General features: G+C 41.2%; 1 protein-coding gene and 1 long non-coding RNA gene across 2 annotated transcripts in view; both read left to right on the forward strand.

Annotated features, from left to right (window-relative positions):
* The window catches only part of LOC134754468 (membrane-bound transcription factor site-1 protease), a 42,712-nt gene extending 18,322 nt beyond the window's left edge, over positions 1-24,390 (forward strand). Inside the window, exons 7-20 of the mRNA XM_063690801.1 lie at positions 4,666-4,824; positions 6,229-6,316; positions 6,477-6,658; positions 9,505-9,669; positions 11,691-11,840; positions 12,142-12,224; positions 12,840-13,045; positions 15,914-16,112; positions 17,222-17,285; positions 17,727-17,867; positions 18,128-18,268; positions 21,374-21,551; positions 21,811-21,999; positions 23,498-24,390. Of these exons, the coding sequence (XP_063546871.1) occupies positions 4,666-4,824; positions 6,229-6,316; positions 6,477-6,658; positions 9,505-9,669; positions 11,691-11,840; positions 12,142-12,224; positions 12,840-13,045; positions 15,914-16,112; positions 17,222-17,285; positions 17,727-17,867; positions 18,128-18,268; positions 21,374-21,551; positions 21,811-21,999; positions 23,498-23,763 (2,211 nt within the window). The 3' untranslated portion in view covers positions 23,764-24,390. The remainder of the gene's footprint in view (positions 1-4,665; positions 4,825-6,228; positions 6,317-6,476; positions 6,659-9,504; positions 9,670-11,690; positions 11,841-12,141; positions 12,225-12,839; positions 13,046-15,913; positions 16,113-17,221; positions 17,286-17,726; positions 17,868-18,127; positions 18,269-21,373; positions 21,552-21,810; positions 22,000-23,497) is intronic.
* The window catches only part of LOC134754528 (uncharacterized), a 153,680-nt gene that overhangs the window by 80,593 nt on the left and 45,503 nt on the right, over positions 1-27,584 (forward strand). The gene's annotated exons all lie outside the window — the stretch shown is intronic.

The following is a 27,584-nucleotide window of genomic DNA, read 5'->3' on the forward strand; positions in this document are numbered from 1 at the left end:
ACACAAGCCAAGTATCGCTACATGACAGGCGTTCCGCTCCCTCGCATTCACACAATTCAGGAAGAGATATTGCGTAATAGTACTTATAACGTAATGTAGGAACCATTGCCCATTGCCAAGTGAGGTATGACCTTAATAATAATAAATAAATAATAAATAATAAAACGTTTATTAACAGGCAAGGATCAGCCATGAAAAATTTACAGACATAACTACAATTACACTATTTAACACTAATTACTACTTAACTAAGCTTACAATAAATAAATTGCAAATATGTCACAAGTACATCATACGACGTTATTTCCGATTCTCATCTCGGTGTACAGACAGCCAATATCGGAAAAATAGGCTATCCGGATCCCTAAAAATGGTTTTCAAAATTTCGTTCTGTGAGCGCCCCAGCCTCTCCCAAAAGGAAGCCACACGTGCCCTCATCACCGCGTAGAAGTCCGGCACACGCGCATCGGCAAACATGCCGGACGCGCTGCAGCAGCGTGGCAGCCTCATGAGGGCGCGAAATGCATTAATATATTGCACCCTCATGCTGCTGTACGACTTTCGTCGTAAAGCTGTCCAAAGTTGACAAGTGTAAAAACACTGGCAATATGCATTGAATAAAGGTATTTTAACGTCGTTGCCACACTTGCCAAATTAGCGCGCCAGCATGTTACAGCGGACCGATAAGGCCCTTCGCTCCCTCTCCATGTCCTTATCGTCGTTGAGATCCTCGGTTAGGATGTGCCCTAGATATTTGAATTGTTTTACAACTCTTACCGCATCTCCATTCAATCTGACCTCCTGCACGTAATCCGGACCCCTTCCCGCCCTGAAAACTAGCATTTCAGTTTTAGACACATTGTACTTTAATCCGTACGAGAATTTACATAATCCTCACAGATTAAAAGCAATTTTTTTAAGCCTTTTATTGAGGGACTGAGCAGCACCATGTCGTCAGCATAGTCGAGGCTGTTGACGCACGTACCACCAAGATGACATCCAGTACGCGAGCCCCTCAATTTCACTATTAGGTCGTTGACATAAACGTTGAAGAGATCCGGAGACGTAAGCCCACCTTGGCGTACACCGCATTCTAACCTGTAACTGTTAGAAGTCGTGTCGCCCCACTTCACACGATTTGTTTGGCCTCCGTACCAGCACTTCAACAGCTCCACTACCTCTCTCGCAGTGCCTAAGCCGTACAATTTGTCCCAGAGAATTTTATAATTGACTAAGTCAAAAGCACGGTTCAGGTCGAGGAAGCACGCATAAACCGAAGTTCCACGGCTGGTGTAATAGTTAACAGTGTGTTTTAAGCTTAAGATAGCGGAATCTGTTGACAAACCGGCACGAAAGCCAAACTGCGCGTCGTCAATATTGATATGGTAAAGCAGTTCAAGTTGCAAGAGTTGTTCGAGGATCTGACCAATGACTGTACCCAGGGAAATAGGACGATAATTTGCCGAAGAGCTCGTAATCTCCCTTCCGGTTTTTAGCTATAGGCACGACAATAGTTTTCATGAGGTCGGGTGGCAGGTATGAAAACCTAATACACATATTATACAAAGAACAAAGTTTTTCATACAATATCTTACCGGCTCCGAGTACATGCTCCAGACTAAGATCATCATGTCCCGGTGATCTGCCTTGTTTCATGATTTGTACCACCTTACTGACATCCTCCGGCGTAAATTGGAGTAACGGGTTAATACCAGATCCGGGTTCTAGATGCTTGCTCTGCAGCATACACTCGGGCACCGGTTGAGGAACGATCTTAAACCTCTCACCGAACATATTGGCTATCTGTGTTGGGTCTTGCAGACCGTCTACACTCACTGGTAAACTTTGATTGCAGCTAAACTTCTTAGTCTGTTTCCAGAAGTTCGCGAAATTCTTCTCTTTCCTATTTTTCCTATTTCCTATGCATTGCTAGGATGTCAATTTTAATCCTTTCTGCCTTATTTTGACACCATTTAAGTTTAGCTTTGAATTTCTTTTTACTGTTAACGAAATCTGCGTAAGTTTCCCCAGTGGTCGGCCTGCCAGCTACCAACCAGCGATTAAAGTTATATTTATAAGTTTGGTGACTTTCTTTAACATGAAAGTTCCAACCTATTATCTGTTTCTTTTTAGCACACTGACCGAGACGAGAATCGGAGGTAATGCTAGCACACGATTGCAAAGTCTTTACTATACCAGTATATAGGCTACATATAAACTGTATGTGCTCTTTTCGTCGTACGCACTTTGATATACAATTAAGATCATTACTATTATCACAGATACCACAGGGACAATAATCATTAATTTCTAATAATCTATAGTTACATTCTACATAATACTGGTTCGTTTAACTAGAATTTCTTTCACCCCATTTTATTCGGTTGCGCAACGATTCCTTTACAGTCGTCAACTCCTCCCTTACACCTGCAATTAATTAAACTACATGCATAGATAATATAGATATACCTCTTGTCATTGTATGTGCAAGGTTTCATTACAATCCAACAGAACGAAACTCCGTTTGCATGGGAAGGTAAAACTCGGCCGAACTTGCCAGGGACTCATAAGCTAGTGCATGACAAGGTATTACCGGATTAACCCTGCAATGTCAAATTGTAACTTATAGCTTTGCGAAATAGACCATTATTCAATTCAATTCAATCAATTTATTTCAGAATAAAAATTCCATATAAAATTACATTTACATTTAAAATAAAATAAAATAACTAATTCTAAATTAAAACTAAATATGTTAGTAATAATAGGTGATACTTAGAACAACTATGTTAGTACACAGGAAATAATTTGTTAATAAAATACATTAAAATAAAATTACAAGTTCTTTTTATACTGTTTGCGAAGTAGTTTCGTAGTGCTTTATGGGCTATTCTCCGATTGTCGACGGCGTTGTTTAAATTACAGAAGACAAACTTTGACGGTGATAGAAAAGTATAAAAATGCCCCTTTTAAGGCATACTGTAAGATCATGGCTGTGTGACTGCTGTGCGAGTTATACCTACGTCAAAATTTCATGCGTTCTAAGGAAAAAGTCTGCAGACTTCTATGAAATTATGACGTACAAATAACACTGGCACTGCGTGTGCTGTCAAAATCTCTGCAGACTTTTCTTGGTCTGACACTGTTCTTTTATTGTATTGTTTTTGTAAAATCGAATGCAAGCATCGCCTTAAATTAAAAGTACCTACTGTCAAAAATAAATGCGTTGCGAAAGTTTTTGGGTCTCAAATTTTAGGTGTTAAACTAACCTCGTCTTCTCTTCTTTCTTGCTATAAAAATAAATCGTAAAACGCTTTCTAAGCCAATTAGGTAAATACAATTTTTAATACAGTTGCTCAAAAAGTGCTACTTTTCGTGGCTGTTTAGCGTGCGGAAAGTTGGTTTTCGCGAACTAGTGCTTTTTACTTTTCCAATTTTTTTAAATCTATACTTGTTCCAATTCATGACTACTTATTGATGAGTGTTTATATTAGTTTCCTTTAAACGTCGTAATCAACATAAAAACCTACTGTTAATGTAAGAATACGAAAAATATGCATATTTCATATTTTATTACTTACCTCTTCATCATTATAAGTATTATAACACGTTTATTTTTTAATGTTGAAAAACCGTTCTTAATAAGTTGTCTGAATGGAACGGAACGCCTGTCAAAGAAGAGGCGTATTTTCTTACTGCAAGAATGTTTTAAGTTTCCAAAGGCAACATTCGATATTGTTTTTATAAATATACGATATACAAATAATCGTAAATAACGATATTTAGGTAATAATAGTACAATGTTTTAATATTTACAATTGTTTCTGTCTTATAGAACATGCATTTGAAAAAAAAAAATCATTGAAGTGGGTTCAATAATAATAACAAAATCTATTCTAGTCGAATAAAAGCTAGAAAAACACCTCTTCATAATGTCAATGTCGATGATGTCACAGAATTTATAATATAAAAGGTTTCGATTTCCATCCATACTTATAATATTATAAATGCGAAAGTCTGTCTGTCTGTCTTTCTGTCTGTGTGTTCCTTGTTCACGCTTAAACCGCTGAATCGATTTAGATGAAATTTGGCATAGAGATAGGTTGAGTCCCTGAGAAGGACAAAGGATAGTTTTTATCCCGAAAATCATCCCTTAAGAAAGTAAAAAGCGGGGTGGAATTGAGATAATTAATGTAGTGCCTGCTAATTTGTGTGCATATGCTCAAATTGAATTATTGCTATGAGATTTTTTCCAGGCGCTACTTTAGCTGCTGTTACTAAGTCCACGCAGACGAAGTCGCGGGCAAAAGCTAGTTCCTTAATACTTTTCTTTTCTTATTTTTTCGCAACTGTATTAAAAAACGTCGTTCGATACAAGTGGGGATATGTCATTCTTCACTCGTCCCGAGTATATCTCGGTACTCGTGAAATAATGACATACTTTCCGCACTAGCATCGAAATGTACTATTATCTGCTTTGAATTTCGTTCGACATTTATCGATTTTGTTCGCAACAGTTCGGAAAGGAAAAGAAAGTGACACGGAATACACAAATCATATAAACATATTAGTGTGTGTTGACACAGCCGCACCTGATTTGATTCTGTATCTTTAAGAGCCCATGCACCATGCACGGCATGCACCCAACATATTCGGCACCGGCAGGTGATAATGGTGTCAGCGATCGGCAACGACGGGCCGCTGTACGGCACGCTGAACAACCCCGCCGACCAGATGGACGTGATCGGTGTCGGCGGCATCGGCTTCGACGACCGCATCGCCAAGTTCTCGTCGCGCGGGATGACTACTTGGGAGTTGCCTCATGTAATTATAATACATACATAATATTTAAAGTGGACTTCATTAGAAAATGTAAACAAACCAATTCACCTTCATAACTTCGTAACCTTGCACATTTTAAGAACAATCTTGAACATGTCGAGAGTTTATACACTTAAATATTTAATTTATATCAATTTTGATTTAAAATATATGTTAATTATTAATATTTCAGTGAAAATCACATTTGTAAAATTTTTAGGTTATATGTCACACGCTAACAAATACTGTCATATTTGATTACATTATTTGCCATTTCTATTGAACCATAGTTTATAACACTTAATACAACCTTGATAACGCTACAACCCCGCCAACCAGATGTGTGCTTTGCCAGATTATGTTGCTAGTACGACAGCCTATTAGTGTACATTGTAGATTTAGGGGGGTAAGAAGGGTATTACTAAAGAGAGAGAGGGGTTTTAAATCTTTTAATGACTCGAGTTTGTAATTCTCTTACTGCCCGTGATACACACAATGTTTTTCATCACATTTGCGAAGAAAAAAGTTTTATTATTACTGATATCGTCCGCCATTTTGTCTATTGTTTGACGTAAAGACATTACGTAAAGGGATACATTACGATTTTAAATAGGGTAAAAATCAATCGGCTATTAAATCATTAAAATATTAACTTTTTTAATTATATACAAATTAAATCAAATAATAAACATCAGTATTTTTAAAGTAGAACTCATTTGTAACTTGATTTGAAATAAATGTTTGACTTAAGGCCGTTCCATCGGTTTGCCGCTGTCACTGTCAGATTTCGCAAGAAAGAACGGGAAAGATCTAATTTTGTCGATTTTTATTTATTTTAAAAACGATACCTTACAATATCGAAATTCGAAATTTATGAAATTACTATTTAAGTTAAGATTATTTTTTCTTCTTTTTTTGTTTATAGTATCACATAATAAATAACCGAGTAAAGTTTGATTAAAAGTCCGAGTTTAGAGGTTACTTTGGGAATCAATTGTATCGAGGGAAGTGTCATAATTCGTGTATCGGAAGCTATGTTATTAAAGATAATATAGTCAAGAACTACATATATTTTTTCCACGTCTACGAATATCAACGCCTCTTAGAAAAACATGATCAAATAAAGAGATTTTTCGCCTTCTGGCTCAGGGAACAGCCTTAAGTATAACCGTTCTTAACTATAACTTCATTACCTATTTTGGCCAGTAGGTACATGCCCGCCCGTCGCGGAGTGTATTAATTAAGCCACATTGTATCATATTATCAATAAATCGTTATTTAGGTGGAAACTGCAGTGTTAGGTAGGTATCGTATCATTATCAACAATCATCTCAAGACTGTGCAAGAAGCATCCCGTACAGCCGTGTTTTTTTTTTCTAGGTATAAGATTGTTTCATTTGCTTGCAGGGTTACGGGCGCATGAAGCCCGACATCGTGACGTACGGCAGTGGAGTTCGAGGCTCCAGCGTCACAGGCGGCTGCCGGTCGCTCAGCGGTCAGTATTCATCACCTAGTCGCCCCTTTGTAGAAAGAAAACAGTGGAGGTCTAACGTAGCGTTGTGTCAGGTGTGCCTTTATTAATGGGATCTGATGCCTGGCTGGTGCAACTGCACCTGCAAGCATAAGTTGACTAAAATCCGCTTTGACGTTAATAGGCACATCGGTGGCGTCGCCTGTGGTGGCCGGCGCTATAGCGCTGCTGGCGAGCGGTGTTCCCCGGCAGAACCTCACACCGGCGGCAGTGAAGCAGGCGCTGTGCATCACGGCGCGGCGGCTGCCCGGCGCCAACATGTTCGAGCAGGGCCACGGCAAACTCGACCTCATCAGCGCGTACCAAGTACAGTGATCAACGGAGCGTTCACCGTTCAACGCATGCGATTACCTTTACCTACTGAATGTATGAAAAATGACAATGCGTTTACCGCTGCGTTGCCGCACCGCGTAAAACAATATACGGTCATTATTACATTATCTGATTTAAAATGCCATTTTTCCTACATTCCGTTGATCGCATGCATTCAACGCTGCGTTGATCGCATAACCAAACCGCGCGCTTTATAGTGTTTATTTTCCTAAAATGACTAGTATCTACTAGTATGTTAGTAGGTGTAATACCTTTCGCCAAATTTCACTTCCCAACAAACTTATAGTAGTTTCATTTCCCAAATGAATATTTAGCAAATTTACACATGTTACCAGCTAGGGGGTCGAATTGTCAGCCATAGTTAAAAAAATAGTTGTTATTAAATTATAAAAAACTGTTATTTAGCAAACGTTTTTTTATTGTCTAATATTATATTCCAAAAAGATGTTTGATCGAATTGTAGCTTGTCGCCGAACATTTTCAGTTAAATGCCTACAATCCGAATAAATATATTTGGCAAATAGGCATCTCTATTTAAATTAGTACCTTGTTATGTTAGAATTTGTATATTATTTCTACTCAGAATCAGGAGCTTTTTCCATTTTTACTGAAAAAAATGTCCCTAATTTTTTGGTCAATATAGATCAATAATTTTTTGGTCAATATGGTACGTTTTCAGCTTCTATGACCATAACATATTGGACAAACAAAAATTGTATGAAGTTTTGGGGACACTTTTTTTTCGTATTCTAACACAACAAATTAAGGTACAAATTTAAATGCCAAATATTTGCCAAATATATTTTTTTCGGATTGAAGGCATTTAACTGAAAATTTTCGGAAAATTATTCGATTTAAGTATTTGCCACACTGGATGCGGTCAGCGGTCAGGTCAAACCCGCATGTATGAACAACATTGACAGCAACCTTTGAAGTTGAAGCATGGAGACTATATAAAGGAGCCAAATCTCTATGTATGAAAAGTGTCCATCAAAAAACAGTAATTAGGCGGCGCCACCATACACCGAAATACTACCAAAAACAACCTACGTAATTTGGTCGGGTTATTTGTTGGTTCATGTTATACTCATGTCCCAGAGCCTAACTAGCGCCACCGGAGGGATTAGGAACTATTATTTAAAGCTGAAAGCGGTTACTTTTGCAACAATTCTGCCATAAGAGATTGGCATCCTTTCTATACCATCCATAAGTTGAAGTTTAACCTAACCGCTGCCAGCAGAACGCATCCAGTGTGGAAAATCGAGAGTGAATAGACATCTTTGAGGTAAGTATGATCCACCCTAGACTGCATCGGCTCTTACCATCAGGTGAGATTGCGGTCAAATGCTTGCCTTTTTGTAATAAAATAAAAAATCCTTTAGGATATTAAAATCGCGTTTTTAATTAATATCCTGTTTAATTATCTTATAAAAGCCCGCCCAACGCCAATGTAATTCAGCTAGTCAACACGGAATGGCGCTGTTATTAATTATTATATAATATCGCTTACTTATCATAAGGTCAATGCCTAAAGAAATAAGTAAGCTCTCCGATTACGCATAGGTTGTTAAGGATCTCACGGTCACGTTACACTGGGGTTTTCGAGATGTCTACATGCTTGCGAGTTGCGAGTAGCCAACCGTTGGAAATTGTTTGACTGAATCGTGACGTCCGTGACGTTCGAAAACAAACAGTCGTATGTGACTGTAAACTTCCTATTATGATATGACTATTTGCCATTCACCGTAGAATTTGACAGGTGGAGAGAGTTTGACGTATTAAAGGTTAATAAGGTCTACTGTCCTTAAAATTGTGTATGAAATTACAAGCAAATATCAGCCTTCGTGAATTAAGTATTGTAACCTTAGTCCGATAATAAAGCTTATTTTAAAGACTGTGAACTCTAAAACTCTGTAGTTAAAATTTTGGTGGTCATTGACTATTTTTGGGTTATCAATGGGTTTAAGGGTGATTAGTTTGTTGTTACATATTTGCTTTAATAGGATAGCAATATGTAAAAATTTTGGTTATATTTTTACATTAAAATTGCGTTTCAATTTTGGTGATCATTTACTATTTTTGGGTTAACAATGATTAGTTTGGTGTCATTTGCTTTAAGAGGATAGCAAAATGTAGCAAATTTGGTTATCATTTCACATGTAATAAGATGGAGGTTTAATTTTGGTGATTATTTACCACCATAAAATGGAGGTTTAATTTTGGTGATTATTTACAATTTTTGGTAGTAAAAATGTTTTTTTTTTGACGTTACATTTTACTATATCTGCGGTATCATGGTCGCGTTTTTATCACCTGTCATGTTATGCGTCACTTTCGCACTTACATACTTGTTAGAACGTGACCGGCATGGTGACGTGATGGTGACAAATGATAAAGAGCCGGCCATCATAGCCCTTCTGATGATCAGTTAAATACCAGCCAAATAAAAATACTGCAGCCTCTCTATTGGGATGTAAATCGTATGCCATGGAATATTTTGGGAAATGGTAGTTATGCCTAACGTACATTTGACTAAATACTGCTTGGTAAAATGAAGCTTGACCAAGTAATTATTTGTTAACAATAACTTGCCAAAAAAGAGTTTTGCTGACTATAAAATTGCGATAAGTTGTTTTGCCAAATATTTATTTGGGAAATGATAATTTGGGTAAAATAGTTTGGGGTGTAATACTCTGGGAAAAGTTTTTGGCCCATTAATTAGTTTCATATTTCCTAATTAGAACTTGTTTGCCCTCGCGATAAAATGCTGTGTTTATTTGAATTTGATTTTATTAAAGTGTATTTTCTGCATTCGGCAGTTCTTAAGGGAGTACGAGCCGCAGGCTAGCCTCAGCCCGCCATACATCGACCTGACGGAGTGCCAGTACATGTGGCCGTACTGCACGCAGCCGCTGTACTACAGCGCGCAGCCGACCATCGCCAACGTGACCGTGATCAACGGGCTTGGCGTCTCCGGCCACGTGGTATGTAGCCTGAGCCCGCCATGCACTTGACACCCAACATGCCCTCACTTATATTATAATATATGCATTGTGTGTGGTAGAGTAGGGGGGATCCATGGACTCCGCATGAACACAGTAACACCGCCAGGCACCCACGCCACAGAATAAGTAATAGTATTATCATACAGAACGGCCACGCACCGCCCCGCCCCGACACGAGTTACCCCGCCCGCGACACCAGATTGCTGGCTTTTCGCCGGCCGCTCAGTTCGGTAAGGGACGCGGTCACGCGATGACGGAACGTTCAAAATGCCGATGTATTGTGCAATGTATGGGTGCCTATCAAATACGTCAATTAAACAAAATGTAAAAGGTGTGATAATATTTAGATAGGTTTAACCTACCTACCGATTTCAACAACCTGTTCGTTGAACTTGTGAATGTTAGCTAATATTCAACTACCTATAGGTAGGTACATAGGTAGATATTATTCCTTCGTAAATATTTTGTTTTTTGTTACACTTTTATCATATCTAAAAAAATGCAATGTCTATATATAATCGTTTAAATTATTAAAAACAATAATGAAAATACCTATTTATAATAATTCCGCTTTCAAAGTAGGTACAGTTGAGTGTAAGATTATAAACCGACCAAGGACCAATTGCTTGGTGAACGGTAGATTGCCCATACAATTTCGTTTTCACCTCAGCAGCTCGAACAAGCCTACTTTCGTCACTCCCTGGAGTGAGGAAAGTCGCACTTTCCTCACTCCAGGGAGTGAAACAATGTAGCTTTTTAATTTAGTGAAGGCCATTAACTTCATACTTTTATTACATTTTTTTTATGGTATGGTACGGTACGGTATGGTCCGGTCCGGTACGGTACGGTACGGTCCGGTACGGTACGGTACGGTACGGTACGGTCCGGTCCGGTCCGGTCCCGTCCCGTATCGTATCGTATCGTACATATTATAATTCTTTTTTTTTCTGTTTATTCTGTGTAATTCGAAATACATTTTAACCTTTAATATGTTCTCACTACTGAGGTGAAAAATTATGTGTGCAACACGAGAGCAAAGTTATTTTACATCTCGTGTTGTTGAGTCTCTCGCTACGCTCAAGATTCTACCTTAGAATCACTCGCTTTGCTCGTGATTCAATTATAGAATCTTTCGCTTTCTTGGGACTCAAAATAAACACTCGCAAGAAAAACCAACTTTCCTCTCTTGTTGCACAAATAACTATTGTTTACGTTTCGGTCGGGTTATCCTGCGTGTGCACGGCCGGCCGCGGCCCGCTCGTGTCACTTCGGCAGGCCTCGAGAATGTTCGGCTCCGCCTTCCCCGTATGTCAACGCCGCACGAGGGCTGTGTGTGTTGTATTTGAAACTTTAATAGTGTTTGATGTTGTTACTTCTTGGAAAAAGATAAATTAATTAAATGTTACACTTTTAGGTTTCAATTAAGAGCATTGTCCTGCAAATACAACATGTACTTTTCTTTCACATTGTGTGCAAATAATCCGAGAAACTAAAACCACCATTGGGAATATGAACGCTGCGCTGTATTCTCATAAATATGACGGATATAAATGGGAAGAATAGAACCGCGTAATGTAAATTTTGCGAACTTAAAAATGGTTTCTCTAAATTAAGGAATAAAAATATTTATATTCCTTATTTACATTACGAGTATTACGACAACGCTCCGTGAACTCGAAAACATCTAAGTGGCAGCCCTAAGCAGCTTACGCACACATAGTCGCGTGTACAAACGTGCCGTTCACACATATAAACGCAAGCGAGTTTTGATGTATGGCGTGTCCGCCCTGTGCCCACGCTATATCCTGCGCAATATGCGCGATTAGAGCTAGTTTATACAAATTACTTGCGCACACGCACACGCGAGTAACTGGTATGTAGAATGTAGATCGAGCTTGATTTGTACTTTAAGTTATAAAGCGGGCATGAAAGCCACATACAGAAGTCTAATGAGCTCTCTACCGGCAATGTTCTCTTGTTGACATGTGTGACTATTACAGACAGAAGTGAACTGGCACCCACACCTGCCGCACGGGCCGCTGCTGTCGGTAGCGGCCGACTACAGCGTCATCCTGTGGCCGTGGTCCGGGTGGCTCGCGCTCAGCTTCTCCGTGCTCGAGGGCGGCTCGGCCTTCGACGGGATCGTGGAGGTGTGTTGGTACTGTGTGTGTCTTGTGTAGTAGACATAAGTGAGCTGGCACTGGCAGCCACTTGTGACGGCCGACTACAGCGCCATCATGTGGCCGTGGTCCGGCTGGCTGGCGTGGGTAGCGAGGCACGGTGTGAAAATGTTTCAGTGTTGATCGTGAATTTTCTATACTAAAAGAAATTACAAAGTAGATTTTATAAAGCACTAGTTACAATAAAATAAGAATTTGTCTCGGAAAGATCAGATGATATGCTTGTTTTTGAATTTTATTTAGTTAAAAGTTTTATCTATTGTTTTCACAGGGCCATGTGAATGTGACAATAGAAAGCCACGATGAGAGTGGCGAGAGCGCCATGAGGAACGCCACGTTGATGCTGCCGATAAGGTAATTGACAAAAGGCAAAATAAGTGGCAAAGTGTGTGTCACTATTGCAAAAATAATAATATTATTATATGAGTTAATTGCGTTATCATTTACTACAATCAAAATAAGAGATGGTCGCTCCCTGCCATAAAAAAATTAGTAAGCTTAGAGTGCTCACTCTATACACGGCTTTCCTTCCTTAATAAATAATCAATTGTATGGCAGGCATGGTAAAACTTACTATTGATATGTTATTAACTTACCGTACCGTAAAATCAGGTAACTTTAGTCCACAACTTACAAGTCTTACAACTTTGGTCCAAATTCATGTTCCAGTAAAATATTTATAAGTATTTTTCAAATTATGTTGAGTATATAATATAGATAGAAAGAGCATCAGTGACATCAGTGTGTGAGCTCCGAAATAAATGTTACGAGTACAAATCATAAAGGCTCGTTAAGAATCAACGTTAAAAACTGGACCATAGTTTTAAGGCCTATACTAATAGTTACCTAATTTTACGGTACGTATTTCTCTGTAGGACTACGCTCATGATAAGTTCTCTCAGTCTTAATAGTAAATATCGTATCTGTTCTATGTATCTGTAACTGATCAAACGAAATATGAACTTGCAGAGCGCGAATAATCCCCGTCCCGGTGCGCTCCCGCCGGCTCCTCTGGGACCAGTACCACAGCCTGCGGTACCCGGGCGGGTACTTTCCGCGCGACGACCTGCGCGCCAAGCACGACCCGCTCGACTGGCACGCCGACCACCTGCATACCAACTTCCGCGACATGTACCGCCGGCTGCGCGACCACGGCTTCTACCTCGAGGTCATGGGTGAGTCTGTTGGGCACTTCCTGCAACCACGACCCGCTCGACTGTCACCCCGACCACCTGCACACCAACTTCCGCGACATGAACCGCCGGCTGCGCGACCACGGCTTCTACCTCGAGGTCATGGGTGAGTCTGTTGGGCACTTCCTGCAACCACGACCCGCTCGACTGTCACCCCGACCACCTGCACACCAACTTCCGCGACATGAACCGCCGGCTGCGCGACCACGGCTTCTACCTCGAGGTCATGGGTGAGTCTGTTTGGCACTTCCTGCAACCACGACCCGCTCGACTGGCACGCCGACCACCTGCACACCAACTTCCGCGACATGAACCGCCGGCTGCGCGACCACGGCTTCTACCTCGAGGTCATGGGTGAGTCTGTTTGGCACTTCCTGCAACCACGACCCGCTCGACTGGCACGCCGACCACCTGCACACCAACTTCCGCGACATGAACCACCGGCTGCGCGACCACGGCTTCTACCTCGAGGTCATGGGTGAGTCTGTTTGGCACTTCCTGCAACCACGACCCGCTCGACTGGCACGCCGACCACCTGCACACCAACTTCCGCGACATGAACCGCCGGCTGCGCGACCACGGCTTCTACCTCGAGGTCATGGGTGAGTCTGTTTGGCACTTCCTGCAACCACGACCCGCTCGACTGGCACGCCGACCACCTGCACACCAACTTCCGCGACATGAACCGCCGGCTGCGCGACCACGGCTTCTACCTCGAGGTCATGGGTGAGTCTGTTGGGCACTTCCTGCAACCACGACCCGCTCGACTGGCACGCCGACCACCTGCACACCAACTTCCGCGACATGTACCGCCGGCTGCGCGACCACGGCTTCTACCTCGAGGTCATGGGTGAGTCTGTTGGGCACTTCCTGCAACCACGACCCGCTCGACTGGCACGCCGACCACCTGCACACCAACTTCCGCGACATGAACCGCCGGCTGCGCGACCATGGCTTCTACCTCGAGGTCATGGGTGAGTCTGTTGGGCACTTCCTGCAACCACGACCCGCTCGACTGGCACGCCGACCACCTGCACACCAACTTCCGCGACATGTACCGCCGGTAAAAAAAAGCGCTGGTGGCCTAGCGGTAAGAGCGTGCGACTTTCAATCCGGAGGTCGCGGGTTCAAATCCCGGCTCGTACCAATGAGTTTTTCGAAACTTTGTACACTGTAGTAAAACAAATACTTCTGCACAACACGTATAATTTGTTAAGCACTTCCGAACATCACTAAAAAAATCTACACATGGAATTTAAAAAAAAAAATATAACCAAAACAAATTGTTTTTCTGACGGTCCGCTTTCCGCACTGGCGTGAACTGGTGTACGTGCGTAAGATAACGGCGTATAAATTTAGCTTTAGAAGGAAAGAAATGGATTAATGAGATGGAGATTATGGACGATAATGGCTGTTTCAACGGGTGATAGGTACCTAAATTTATTGCCGAATATTAGTTTCGCCTGACAATTAGGGGCAGAATTTTAAAAAAATGCCTTAAAGAAATGCGGAATACGGATAACAGCGGCTTTACAGAATTAAAAGAAATATTGCACAAAAAAATAACAATGAACAATTATAGGGTTATTAAACGGGAACCGATTCCATAACGTTAAAAAATATTCAAGCTCCGTAGACGATGACAATTTGCTAGTTCCCTTCCAAAGAAAACGTTCGGCCAACCGAAGCTGTACCGTGACCTATCGAACCGCGCTGTATGCGGGCTCGTGTCCTCCGTGGGTCTGCTAGTTCCTTTCCAAAGAAAACGTTCGGCCAACCAACGCTATCGAACCACGCAGTATGCGGGCTCGTCTCCTCCGTGGGTCTGATACCTGACCGCCGGTCGACGACCATCCACTGCCGACTGCCCGTCGGCGGCTGCGCCCCGTCGTTGATACGGCCACCACGCACCACCGGAGCACTGCTCGACGGTGGCCTTAAAAAGGTCCTGGTGCAGGCAACTACGGCCAACAAGGCCGCGGAACGACGGGAAGTAAAGCGCACTCGAAGTTATTATTGGCAACTTCAGAAGAAAACGTTCCTCTAGATTAAAAGGTTAACTTTGACGGAAAACAAGGAAAAAATCTAATATAATCACAAACAGATCTTTACACGTCAATTTCAAAATCCATTTGAAGTACCCCGAAGAAAACAAATTTCTTCTTTCCGAATCAGAATAGAAACTCAAAATTCAACGCAATTGTAACCTGCCAATATCGAAAATATCACCGTCCAAAAAAGGTTCCATGTGTTTCTTTCAACCGCCATCTAACCGTAATTGCGTGAATCAATTCACACTATACGACACGACTAAACAAACAAGCAAACTAGACATGACAGACAAGCAAGTAGTTTCCAAAATTGACGACAGATGTAGCGTCATGCTACAATACGTAATCCTTTGATATTTATCAGTTGCTTTTCGGTAATGGAAAACATCGTGAGGAAACCGGACTAATTCCAACAAGGCCTAGTTAACCCTCTGGGTTTGAAGGTCAGATGGCAGTCGCTTTCGTAAAAACTAGTGCCTACGCCAATTCTTGGGATTAGTTGTCAAGCGGACCCCAGGCTCCCATGAGCCGTGGCAAAAAGCCGGGACAGACGCGAGGAAGCTGATATTATGATAGATGACGACATTATGCCCCTAACATTATGACACTAACTACCCTTGTACCTAATGTTACGTATACGAGACTGTTTGTTTCTTAATAAATAAAATAAAATTATGAACGTCATTGCGATAAAGTACGACTGGCTGACTTCGTATCTGGACCCAGCTTACTGCGTCCCTTACTGCGTAACTATACCTATTTGAAAATTGTACGCTTTATTATCTGTAATTGTGCGCAGGAACCCCGCTGACTTGCGTGGACACGTCACTGTACGGCGCCCTGTTGCTAGTGGACCCGGAAGACGAATACTTCCCCGAGGAGATGGCCGCGCTCAAGAAGTCTGTGGACGCGGGACTCTCGCTCGTGGTGTTCGCCGACTGGTACAACGCTTCTCTGCTGCGGCACGTCAAGTTCTACGACGAGAACACGCGCCAATGGTCAGTGGAACGATCTACCGGTGATAATCTGATAATACCCGAGGATGAAATGACCGCTTTCAAAAAGGAGGTAGACGCGGGGTTATCCCTCGTGTTCGTCTGCTGGTACAACCATATACCTAGTATTATGTAGATGAGCTATACGCGTGCGCCCGTGAGGGACAGAACATACGCAATGCGACACAATTAAAAACACGTTTTAACATTCCCGACAACATATCAAAAACACCCTACGCAATTTGGTCGGGTTATTTGTTACCCACCATAAACCATACTAAATGACCATACCAGACTGTGACAAGGACAAACAATAATAGCGCTTTCTCTGTTACTCCTACTGAAAGTTGGATAAGTGCATCTCGTTCGGTGATCTGGTTCCTCCCCCATTTATTTTCTATATTATTATACCTCTACGGGTACAACGCTTCCCGCAGCAGGGACACGTCAAGTTCTACGACGAGAACACGCGCCAATGGTGGTGAGTGGAACAGAACTATCTACCGGTGATATTCGTATCGCGATACGCGAGGAGTGTCATTTAAGAAGGCGCCGAGCGCCAGACTGCCGTTACAACATTTTTATGCTGCAACAACTCGTTATGTTAAACTATATAAGAACAAGATGAGTTACGATATTATTTTCTGTAAAGGTGGTAAATAGAAATACAGCCCGTAAATTGTTTCAAGTCGTTGTCAATAGAACTTGCAAACAATGTAAACAAATATGACAGATTTTGTTAGCGATGGACACATAACCTAATATATTTACGAAGGTTATTTTCGCTGAAATATTAATAATTAACAATTAATTTAACTAAAAAATTATATAAATAAAATATTTAAGTATATAGACTGTTGATAAGGTCATGGTTGTCCTTTTAAAGAGCGAGATTACGAAGTAATGATGGTAAAACGTTTTGTTTACATTGTTTGCACGTTCTATTGACGACGACTTTACAAAAGCAACTTTCCTTTTATTGGAAAAATGGTTAGCGTCATAAATGTGCGAGTTTTGGTTCAGAGGTATGACACCATATGACACAATGTACCTAATTATTTGTTGCCATTACTTATTATTTGTTATGAATTCAGTAACATGCTTGTACGCAGGTGGATACCCGAAACAGGAGGAGCTAACGTTCCAGCTTTGAACGATTTACTCAGCATGTATCAGGTAGGTGTAGGTCACAGTCACAGATACTTCTGTTTTTATGTCAAATGAAAAATTGCATGGCCCTTCTCTTTGAACTGAAATGACATTTAGGAATTTTTTAACGTGCTGTGAATTTCATAGCGCTTGCATAGCACATTCTTGCGGTAACATTAACAAAATAGTATTCTGTAATAATAGTTAAACTACAAGACACGTGTTAAACATCTATGAAAACATTGACACATTAGTGCCAATTTAGTCATACCAGCCGGCCTAGCCAAGGTGACAATCGCTATCGCTACGACAACGAAACGCATTGTGTCTCTCTCTCACTCTTCCATATTAGTGCGACAGTGACAGTTGCGTTTCGATCGCTACGGAGCGTAAGCGATTGGCATGTTGGCTACGCAGCCAGGTCGTATTAGTATGGACCTGTGAGTTATACTCGTATCGTGTGTACAGGTGGCGCTGGGCGACCGCGTGTTCGAGGGCTCGTTCAAGCTGGGCGGGCACCCCATGTACTACGCGAGCGGCACGCACATCCACAGCTTCCCCGAGCACGGCGTGCTCGTCACGGCGCCGCTCGCCGATCAGGGCCAGCAGGTGTGTCGCTTTCCCATTCAAACTAAGGCCAACGTAACCAAACTTACCAAATAGAGAACTAAAACAAAAACTTTGTTATGAACTTCGTCGACCTAATGTTTATATTCTCTATACTGACAGCTTCCTTGTACCACGCCTTCGTCGACCAACTGATGACATTATTGCGTATGGCATGTAATAATCGCAATGTAACTCAGTAACGGTTAGACCATTTACATTATTTATCTGTGTTCAATCTGAAATGAGTTGTATGGTTCCAGATAATGTCCGGCGAGAAGCCGGGGGAGGGCGGGACGGCGAGCGCGCGCACGGTGGATGTGCCCATCCTGGGCCTGCTGCAGACCGACGGCGCGACCAAGGACTACACCAATAACACCGGCGCCGGCGACAACATGCCCAAGGTGCGTTACGGTTACGGTACTTACTGACTGCCATGGAATTGTTGGATACTACTAGTGCTAGGCCGGTTGAACGACATGGTACGCTCCGCAGTTTGACAAAGTGCAAAGACATTATAGTTGGATTTCCACTGTAGATAAGCAATGATTAATTTACTGTGTTTGGCGTGTAAAGTTTAAAACAAATTTGTGTTACGTGTTGTTTTCTTCTTTCATTTTGCCACGAATAAACGCTCTCTATTCTATTATATTCTCTAAATTTGACAGCTAATGCCCTGAACTGTCCTATGTACTCCTAACATTATGTGATAACTCTCTAAAACGTTAGAGTCTGTTCGAAAAGAGAAGCGTAGCGGCAGAAACAGGAACTAACTTTATCAATTTTATATGGCAATCCAATGAGGATATAATAAGATAGAGCGGTACTGTCATAGTAAATTTTGTAACCACTTTAAATTCACTGCCATCTATCGACATACTTTAAAACTAAAAATGAAGATTTATAAAAATACGTTAAATGTATTTAAATATGGATAAATGTTTTTTTTATTTGCATTAATTATTTTTATATGATTTTGACCCATGTTCTTTCACTGGTATGCGTTAAAATTATAAATAACAAACGAAACAGTCAACGCCCTCTATACGAGACTAGGCCAAAACTAGTGGCGCCATCTGATCGGTAATCAAATTTTCGTGATTTTTGAGGCACGTTTTTTCCTTAGACTGTATCCATCTATTACGGAGTTATATCTATCTTTGGGCAATCAAACCTTTGACGCCTGTCTTGTAAAAAGTCAACAAACTTCTGTCATTATTTTATTTACAAAAACTGCAAGTTTTATGTTGTCAGCGGAAAGAAAACGGCTAAAAGGCGACTATATCGACTTACAAAAAGTCACACAACGTGCTTCCGCTATAACGGGTATTTATGTTGTATTTAATATAAAATAATTACCTATTTAATAGTCTCCCTAAGTACTTGGTCTCCGGCACATAATCGGTAAATATATTCATAAAAAATATATTAATATACGTAAATAATGAAGGTCATTCGTGATCTTGAAATAACTGACAAATACTTTTGATACTTTACCATTTTAGTCATATTTAATATTTGTATAATTTATTTTCTGGACTGAGTAAAAGTATGTACGGTATCTCGAATAAAATACCATTTTATTAGATGATATATATAGCCTAGCCTAGCCACACACACACACACACACACATTTTTGGATATGGAAGAGCGGTGCCTCCTAGCACAGGTTATTTTGTAAATAACTTAAAAGGAGACACCAGCCACTATAATATTTGTAAAGTTTTTGAATGAAATAAAACAATTTTGATTTTTGATTTTTTTTTATATGCCATAATTTGTAATCCACATGTCAGATTCAAGCACATACAGTTTAGATGAAGACAGTTCGATGAGTGTCTTTGGTTATTCTGAAGCTAGCTCAATCATAAGTAACGTAACTTATGATTGAGCTATATATTTAGATTCAGAGGGCCTACCGCGAACACCGAAGTTCCCGAATTACGGGCATCTTTCTCTTTTACTTCAATCAAGGCGTAATTAGAGTGACAGAGAAAGATGCTCGCAATTTGCGTACTTCGGTGTTCGCGGTAAGCCCTCAGGTTTCGATTTTAATAAATAAAAGTTTTTAATAGAAAATATTTCCTTATTTTTAGTTATGAAATATTATTTCATATTTTGCAGTGACTTTCGACGAAGTAAAATATCGTGATTCGAACAATCCCAATAAGACCAACCTATTCAGTATTCACTGTTTTTATGTCCCCGATACTAAAATTACAGTTCGATTACCTACCCAATCTACCTATCCAGGTTTGTGCTAAAATAACTGTTGGACTGGGCAGATTGGAGTAAATTAGAACCTATCTAGTTTTGTACTAATACGACAATTGGTATGGGCATGTATTTTCAATCGAACTGTCACTGAAGTATCTGAGACATAAAAACAAGAGTTGATTTTAACCTTTGGGTAGAAGGTGAAATGGCAGTCACGAGTGCCTGTGCTATTCTGCTAATTCATAGGATTAGGTGGCCGAGCCGACACCGGGCTCCATTTAGTGAGCTGTGGCAAAAAGCCGGAACAAAAGGATTCAAGTATCACGACCTTTAGTGTCGTACTATAATTACGTCACAGTGTTGTCAGCATAGCAAAAACCGTAAAATAGCACCGGCACGCCCTCAAATCCTACGACGCTACACATTCCGCACAGTCTATGTGATTGACGTTTGACAATTCAGTTACCAGCGCGGCGGACGATTATTTCTTACCCCCTTATTCATATACGCGCTACAAGCCTTAATTACCTAATAATGCTGTTAGTTAATCCACACTCTTCAAGCTTAAACTGCTGAACCGATTTAGTTGAAATTTGGTATAGAGATAGTTTGAGTCCCGGGGAAGGACAGTTTTTATCCCAGAAATCATCCTTTAAGGGGGTGAAAAGGGGGGTGGAAGTTTGTATGGGAAATCGATAAAAAACAGATTGTAAGTCGCGGGCAAAAGCTAGTAAGTATATAAATATCTAGCTACACCCACTAGGTAAAATTGTATTGTTTCTCTCTGTTTACATAACATAACATCAACATGCACACATACAATTAATGTTATGGCTTAGGGTGACGTACCACTTATCCAATATTTGATTTGATTGAACTTGATTATGAATATAAAAAACCGGCCAAGTGCGAGTCGGACTCGCCCACCGAGGGTTCCGTACTTTTTAGTATTTGTTGTTATAGCGGCAACAGAAATACATCATCTGTGAAAATTTCAACTGTCTAGCTATCACGGTTTATGAGATAGAGCCTGCTGACAGACAGACAGAAGGACAGCGGAGTCTTAGTAATAGGGTCCCGTTTTTACCTTTTGGGTACGGAACCCCAAAAACCAATTGAGACTTGTAGTGCGTTTATGAGTAAGGTGGTTAGAATTTACGCATCTTGTACTATCAAAGAATCTTTGGTGTAAGGTGTAAGTTATGAACGCCTGATAACAACAAATAATAAATAGTGTAATTGTTTGAGTGGTAGGTACAAGTAGTAATGTAACGTGTGTGTTGTGTTGTCAGGCGGGTCGACTGGTGGTGTACGGGGACTCGTCGTGCCTGGAGGGCGGCGCGGCGCGCTCCTGTCACTGGCTGCTGCTGGCCGGGCTGCAGTACGCGCTGGCCGCGCACCTGCCCGCCGCGTTGCGGGACGCGGCCGCGCCGCGCGCGCGCCAGCGCGACGTGCACATTATACCATCCGGTGAGTCGACTCGACTCGACTAGACTAGTCAACCTCGTTTACAATTAAATTGAACAACGTCGACAGAGCGTGAGGCTGACGCATACTTTGCCGTACGCACCGCTCGTATATACGCGCCGTGCAGCGGTCAGTGCTGACCTCTTAAACATGTCACATTACATATACCAAAATCAAAGTAAAATAGACCACAGACTTTTTTTAGGTTCCTGGCAGTCGGAATGATTTTTAATCTGTGGGGTTTTTTTTACCTCATTTGCAGATTTGCCAAAACGCGCGTCGGGCGGGCGCCTGCACGCGTACTCGCGCGTGCTGGCCCCGGACGAGAGCGGGCCTCGGCCGGCGCCGGAGTGCCCGCGGCTAGAGCCGCTGCCCGCACGCGCCGTGCACGCGCCGCCCGCCGCGCGCACGCTCGCGCCCCGCCACCCGCCCACCGACCCGAGGACTATCGGTACGCATGCCTCCGTGCACCGTCGTTCATAACGCGTACGATGTTACGACAACTTCCAACCGTCAAATGACATGGAGGAAAACTTATTTCCATCTGAGTGAAGCGCTTTCAACCGACGATGCTCACTTGCGCCTAGATACTTACCTGTTACAGTGATGGCCGAGTGGATCTGACAGCCGACTTTCAATCCGGAGGTCACGGGTTCAAATCCCGGCTCGTACTGATGACTTTTTCGGAACTTATGTATGGCTTATATTTGATATTTACCACGACCTTTTCGATCGAGAAGACATCGCGAGGAAACCAGTATATATCCGCGAAGAAATTCAAAGGTGTATGTGAAGTCCCCAATCAGGTATTGGGCCAACGTGGTAACTATAGCCCAAGCCAAATCGTGCATGAGAGGAGACCTCTGCCCGGCAGCGGGACGTATATAGGCTGAATTATTCTTATTATTTATGTGAAAACGAAGACAAATCACAACTGTGATAATCCGATAATGATAATACGTAAATCGGTAATACTGTAATACACTATTTATATACAAACAGCAACACTTAACTGTCCAAGTGTCCATGCGTCTGTGGACCTTATGCCTATTGTAATAACGTCCACCGATGGACAGTTAACAGTGTGGGCGAGGGTACATTACGGGTAATAATTTACGAACGAGTGGGAATTAAACTGTACCGCCTGCGGCACACAATGTCTTTCGTCACACTTGTGAGGAAAAAAAAAGGGAAACAGTATATTATATCTATAAAAAGGGCATAAAGCAACCCAGTTCACCCGAGGCAATTTATCGGCCCAAGCGTAAGCGAGAATAAAATTGACATTTATGCTCGAGTTATATACTCTGCTTTTCACTTCGATTGCTAGGAAAATATACAGAAATATCCAATATTTAAGGTTATTTTACCGTATTTATTCAAGACTAGGGCTTAGAACGCACTGCGATTAATCTTTTGCGATTTCAGTCTAATTTCTTGCGGTTTCTGTCTTGCAAGTGCGTGCGCTTATGAAGCATGCCGTACGTTACTCTTTTTAATCGCAGTGCGTTGTGTTGTAAGCCTAAATAAAATCGTACTCGGGCCCGCAGGCCGCCAGCTGCAGCTTGTATGGCAGGTTTTGGACTTTATTGAAAACTCAATAAGGGTCGTAATAGATGATCTTACTTTATGCTCTAGAGCATAATAAGCAAATTTACCCGCTTACACGCGACCTTAATACCAACTTTACGAGCATGAGAAGTGAAATAGTACATTACGATACAAGTGCGAAAAGTAGGAAATTCGCAACGAGTGGCGATAAATTAAATCGATACGAGTTGCGAATTACCTATTTGCACATGTATCAAACAACGTTTTACATTACATGATGGCCCTTTAAATTTTCGACACAGTTATGTGGTGTACTAATTATCGCACTTGTATTACAATGTAGTATTATGGCATTAGCTGTGGCTGGACTGTATCACTATTTAATATTCCATCAACAGTGGGCGGTTCAGAGACAGAGGGCACGGAGCCGGCGTCGCGCGCGTGGCGCGGCGCGGGCGCGGGCGCGGGCGCGGGCGCGGGCGCGGGCGCGGGCGCGGCGGCGGCGCGAGGCGGCTCGGCGCCGGGAGCGGCCGCCGCGCCGACGCTCGCCAGCCGCGCGCTCACTATACTCGCCGTCGCGGCCCTAGTCTACTGCCTCACCGCCGTCTGGAAACGCTGCGGCCGCAAACTCCGCCGCCGGAGACTCATGTCCTTAGCCACCTAGCACAGACACGACGATAAGAAAGACGCGGAATAGATTCACTACAAGACGTTCTGACTGACGGCGCTACCACACTCTCGTTAAGAGAAATACGGGTAGTGACCACCCACACTTATATTACTATACTGATGCTAAAACGATGGATAAGTGAAATTTTGATACATTTGTACAATCTGAACACGTGATGTACCTCATGTACCTACATTATATTGGTCACTTTAAGAAGTGAGACTAACATGGTATTACCTAACGAATAAACGATGTCAATTATTGTAGGTGACATCAAATTTTGTTGCAACAGAGGTCGCCACACCGCTACCACGCGGGCGCCGCGCGTCTATTTGTCGGTGATACTGGATTGTCTTTCCGTGATGGGACCAAACTTGGAGGAACTTTTAATGACGAGTGAGTTGTTAACGTTAGACTTTTGTGATTTTAAAAGTGTCGGAACCCTTAAGGTGTAGATAGATAATTTTTGTATGATATTTTTGCTGTGTACCGGTTAATAGTTTATGAACTGTTGACGTTACTGGTGTTGAAATGTAGATATATAAGATCATTAGACAATTTTAATACTCTTAATAGAGAATAGAATATTTATTGAAATATTAAATACGTGTTTGTATGCCACCATCATTCAATAGATCACGTTAGTTAGTGTCATCTGGCAATACCATCAAATCAGAGCGCTAACTCCCGCAATGGTCATTGTAGGTAAACTTGTGGGTTTTGTAATAATATGAGTAAGTACTTGAAACTTCAAAAATAATTGTTGCTGGAGATATGACTTTACCTGCCTAAATATAGTAGTCAATTTCAAAAAGGCCGAGTATTTTCAATTCATCCGATATTTTTATTGCTTTTTAACCGACTTCAAATTTTCTAAGGAGGAGGTTCTCCATTCGTCGGTATCTTTGTGTTTTTTTTTGTATGTACTCCGATTTCCTGAAGACCACTGGACCGATTTGGAAAAAGCGTTTTTATGAGACGTGCTTCGCTTGTTTTTAAACCGTAAAGCCACATATTTTAACTAAGGTGTTGAGTTTGTGAAGTTAGTGCCTGTAGAGTTAGAAGCTTAGCTCTACAAAAGATCTGATATTTTTTTGACAATGCGAGCCTTATGGTTTCGTCTTGGCAACATTTTACATGAAATGTTTTTGGTGGGATTTCACGTTTTTTTGTAAGTTGCTTATGACAATCTTCCATCTCCTAATTTAAAGGGTTGGGGGTAATTTACTATTAAAAATCCTGAAATACGTATCTGGGAGCATCTTTTATACAATATGCTTTTTACTGATTCCCCTTACAAAGTTAAACCCCCTTTTCCCCCTGACGCCTGTTCCACCCCCCTTTTTACCCTTACAGGGTGATTTTGGGGTTGAAAAGTATTCTATAACAAAAACTATCTACATACCAAATTTCAACTAAATCGGTACAGCGGTTCTTGATTTCCCATACAAAATTCCACCCCCTTTTCACCCCCTTAGGAGCTAAAAATTATGAATTTTTTGATTTTTTTTTTGTTGTTTGTGTACTAAGACTATCTTACATACAGTCAGCAGCAATAGTTGCTAAGCGGGCGAGGTGTTCAAAATGATCTTGACGCGACTTTATTGTTAAGAGAATAAGATCACGTCAAGGTAATTTTGAACACCTCGCCCGCTTAGCAACTTCTGCTGCTGACTGTACCAAATTTCAGCTTCCTAGGACTTCAGGAAGTATCTTAAAGGTTTTGATGATCATCAGTGAGTGAGTGAGTCAGTGAGTCAGTGACGAAATCGAGGTTTTTAGGGTTCCGTAGCCAAATGGCAAAAAACGGAACCCTTATGGATTCGTCATGTCTGTCGGTCTGTCCGTCCGTATGTCACAGCCACTTTTTTCCGAAACTATAAGGAACTATACTGTTGAACCTTGGTAATTAGATGTATTCTGTGAACCGCATTAAGATTTTCACTCAAAAATAGAAAAAAAAACAAAAACTTTTGGGGGTTCCCCATACTTAGAACTGGAAATCAAAACAATTTTGGCGTGTCTTTTTATTGAAAAACACTAGAAAAAAACCGGCCAAGTGCGGGTCGGACTCGCGTTCCAATGGTTCCGTACATTACACAATTTAAATAATGTATTTTTATGTGAAACGTGATTGAAATGCCTTAAAAAAACCCGTAGGGGTCGAATCAAAAACTAAGTAATTAAGTCCGACTCACGCTTGACTGCACATTTCTAATAGGTTTTCGTGTGATCTATAGGTAGGTAAAGAACTATTTGGTGTATTTTTTCAAAATTTTAGACGGTTTAGACCCAGTAGTTTCGGAGATAAAAGGGGGAATGGTAATTTTTTGCCTATTTTCTTGAATAACTTCTAAACTGTTTATCCTAAAATTATAAAATATATATATAATATATTTCAGATTCTTACAATGAGCTCTTTCATTTGATATGTAACACGATATAGTTAGTGTTTGAGAAAGGGACAAGTAGATAGGTACATAATTTTAGGAAAATATATGTCAGAAACAGTGTTTTCGATGGTTACTAGCAATTGTGTACCAGTTGAATAGAAAACTAAACAACTAATATTTTTTTAATATTTACTAATTAAAGAATAAATACTCAAGATGAGTTCGAAATAAAAAAAAACTCCGTGTAACACCGTGTATAGATACTTGTACATGTTGTAGATAGTATTTTGAACAGTTAGAAAAACTTTATTTTTAAGTTTTTTCATACCCCCCAAAAGTGGCCCCGATGTTTAAAATTCATTTGTTTACGTTACATGTCCGTCTTTGGGTCACAAACTTACATATGTATACCAAATTTCAACTTAATTGAAACAGACGGACAGACAGACGCACGAGTAGTACTGGTAAGGTTTAACCGGTTAACCCCGGGTTAGTGGGATGGTGCAAGTGGCGCTTAATCATACCCAACTTAGCTAGGTAGCACGTAGGATCTAATGTCATAAAAAATATTTGTGAAAATTTGAACTTTAACAGATGTTAATAGAGTTCAATAACTGCCATATAGGGCTTCCTATGAAATAGATGGCTAAACTATTTAGATCTGCATACACAACTGGTCACAAGTCACAAGGCTCGGACCCGGTTTTTTCTTCATACAAAAAATACCGGTATTATTACGTTCTTTCTCGTTCTTTGGTTTATTATTTCATTTTTAATGGGACAATCTAATAATACAAACTTGTTACCTATATTTAGTCCTACGTAAAGAGCATAAAATAATTAAAAATATTGGGCTATTTCGGGTTTTTCAATAAAACCGGTTCCGAGCCCTGCAACTGGACATATACAACGTCACAAGTCTGGCGAACTGCGAGGCCCCACCCCACCGCAATTCGGAAACCGTTATCTGCCTTTCTGTCGCTCGAATCGAATATGCAAGAGCTGAGCAATAGAAAAGCAGATTACGATTCTCGATGTCGGCGACAGGCCCTCTGTTTCCGGCAAGAAGCCTAAGGTAAGTATAAGATAAGGACGGTGCTCGTTTCCACCTTTTGAACAAAATGAAATCACGTCAATAACAGGTGCTGCCTCCTACGAGTACACTCGCGTGCAAAAGTATTACATCACTGGATTTTTTTCATGCAATATATTTGTAAACCAGTTTGTTTTACTAAATTAATTAATAGTAACTTAAAATGTGATTATGTTCATTAAAGTTTTAGCTTTACGAAAAGTAAACAAACATGGAAATCGGCCCATATTTTTTAGATTATCGGCATTTTTCCGGTTTGTGAGCCGTTATACGCGTTATCACGAGCCCGAGTTGCGCTACCCTTGACCCCTATAAAACGGGGGTAGAGG

The sequence above is a fragment of the Cydia strobilella genome, chromosome Z, assembly GCF_947568885.1.
Source record: "Cydia strobilella chromosome Z, ilCydStro3.1, whole genome shotgun sequence".
NCBI classification, from domain to species: domain Eukaryota; kingdom Metazoa; phylum Arthropoda; class Insecta; order Lepidoptera; family Tortricidae; genus Cydia; species Cydia strobilella.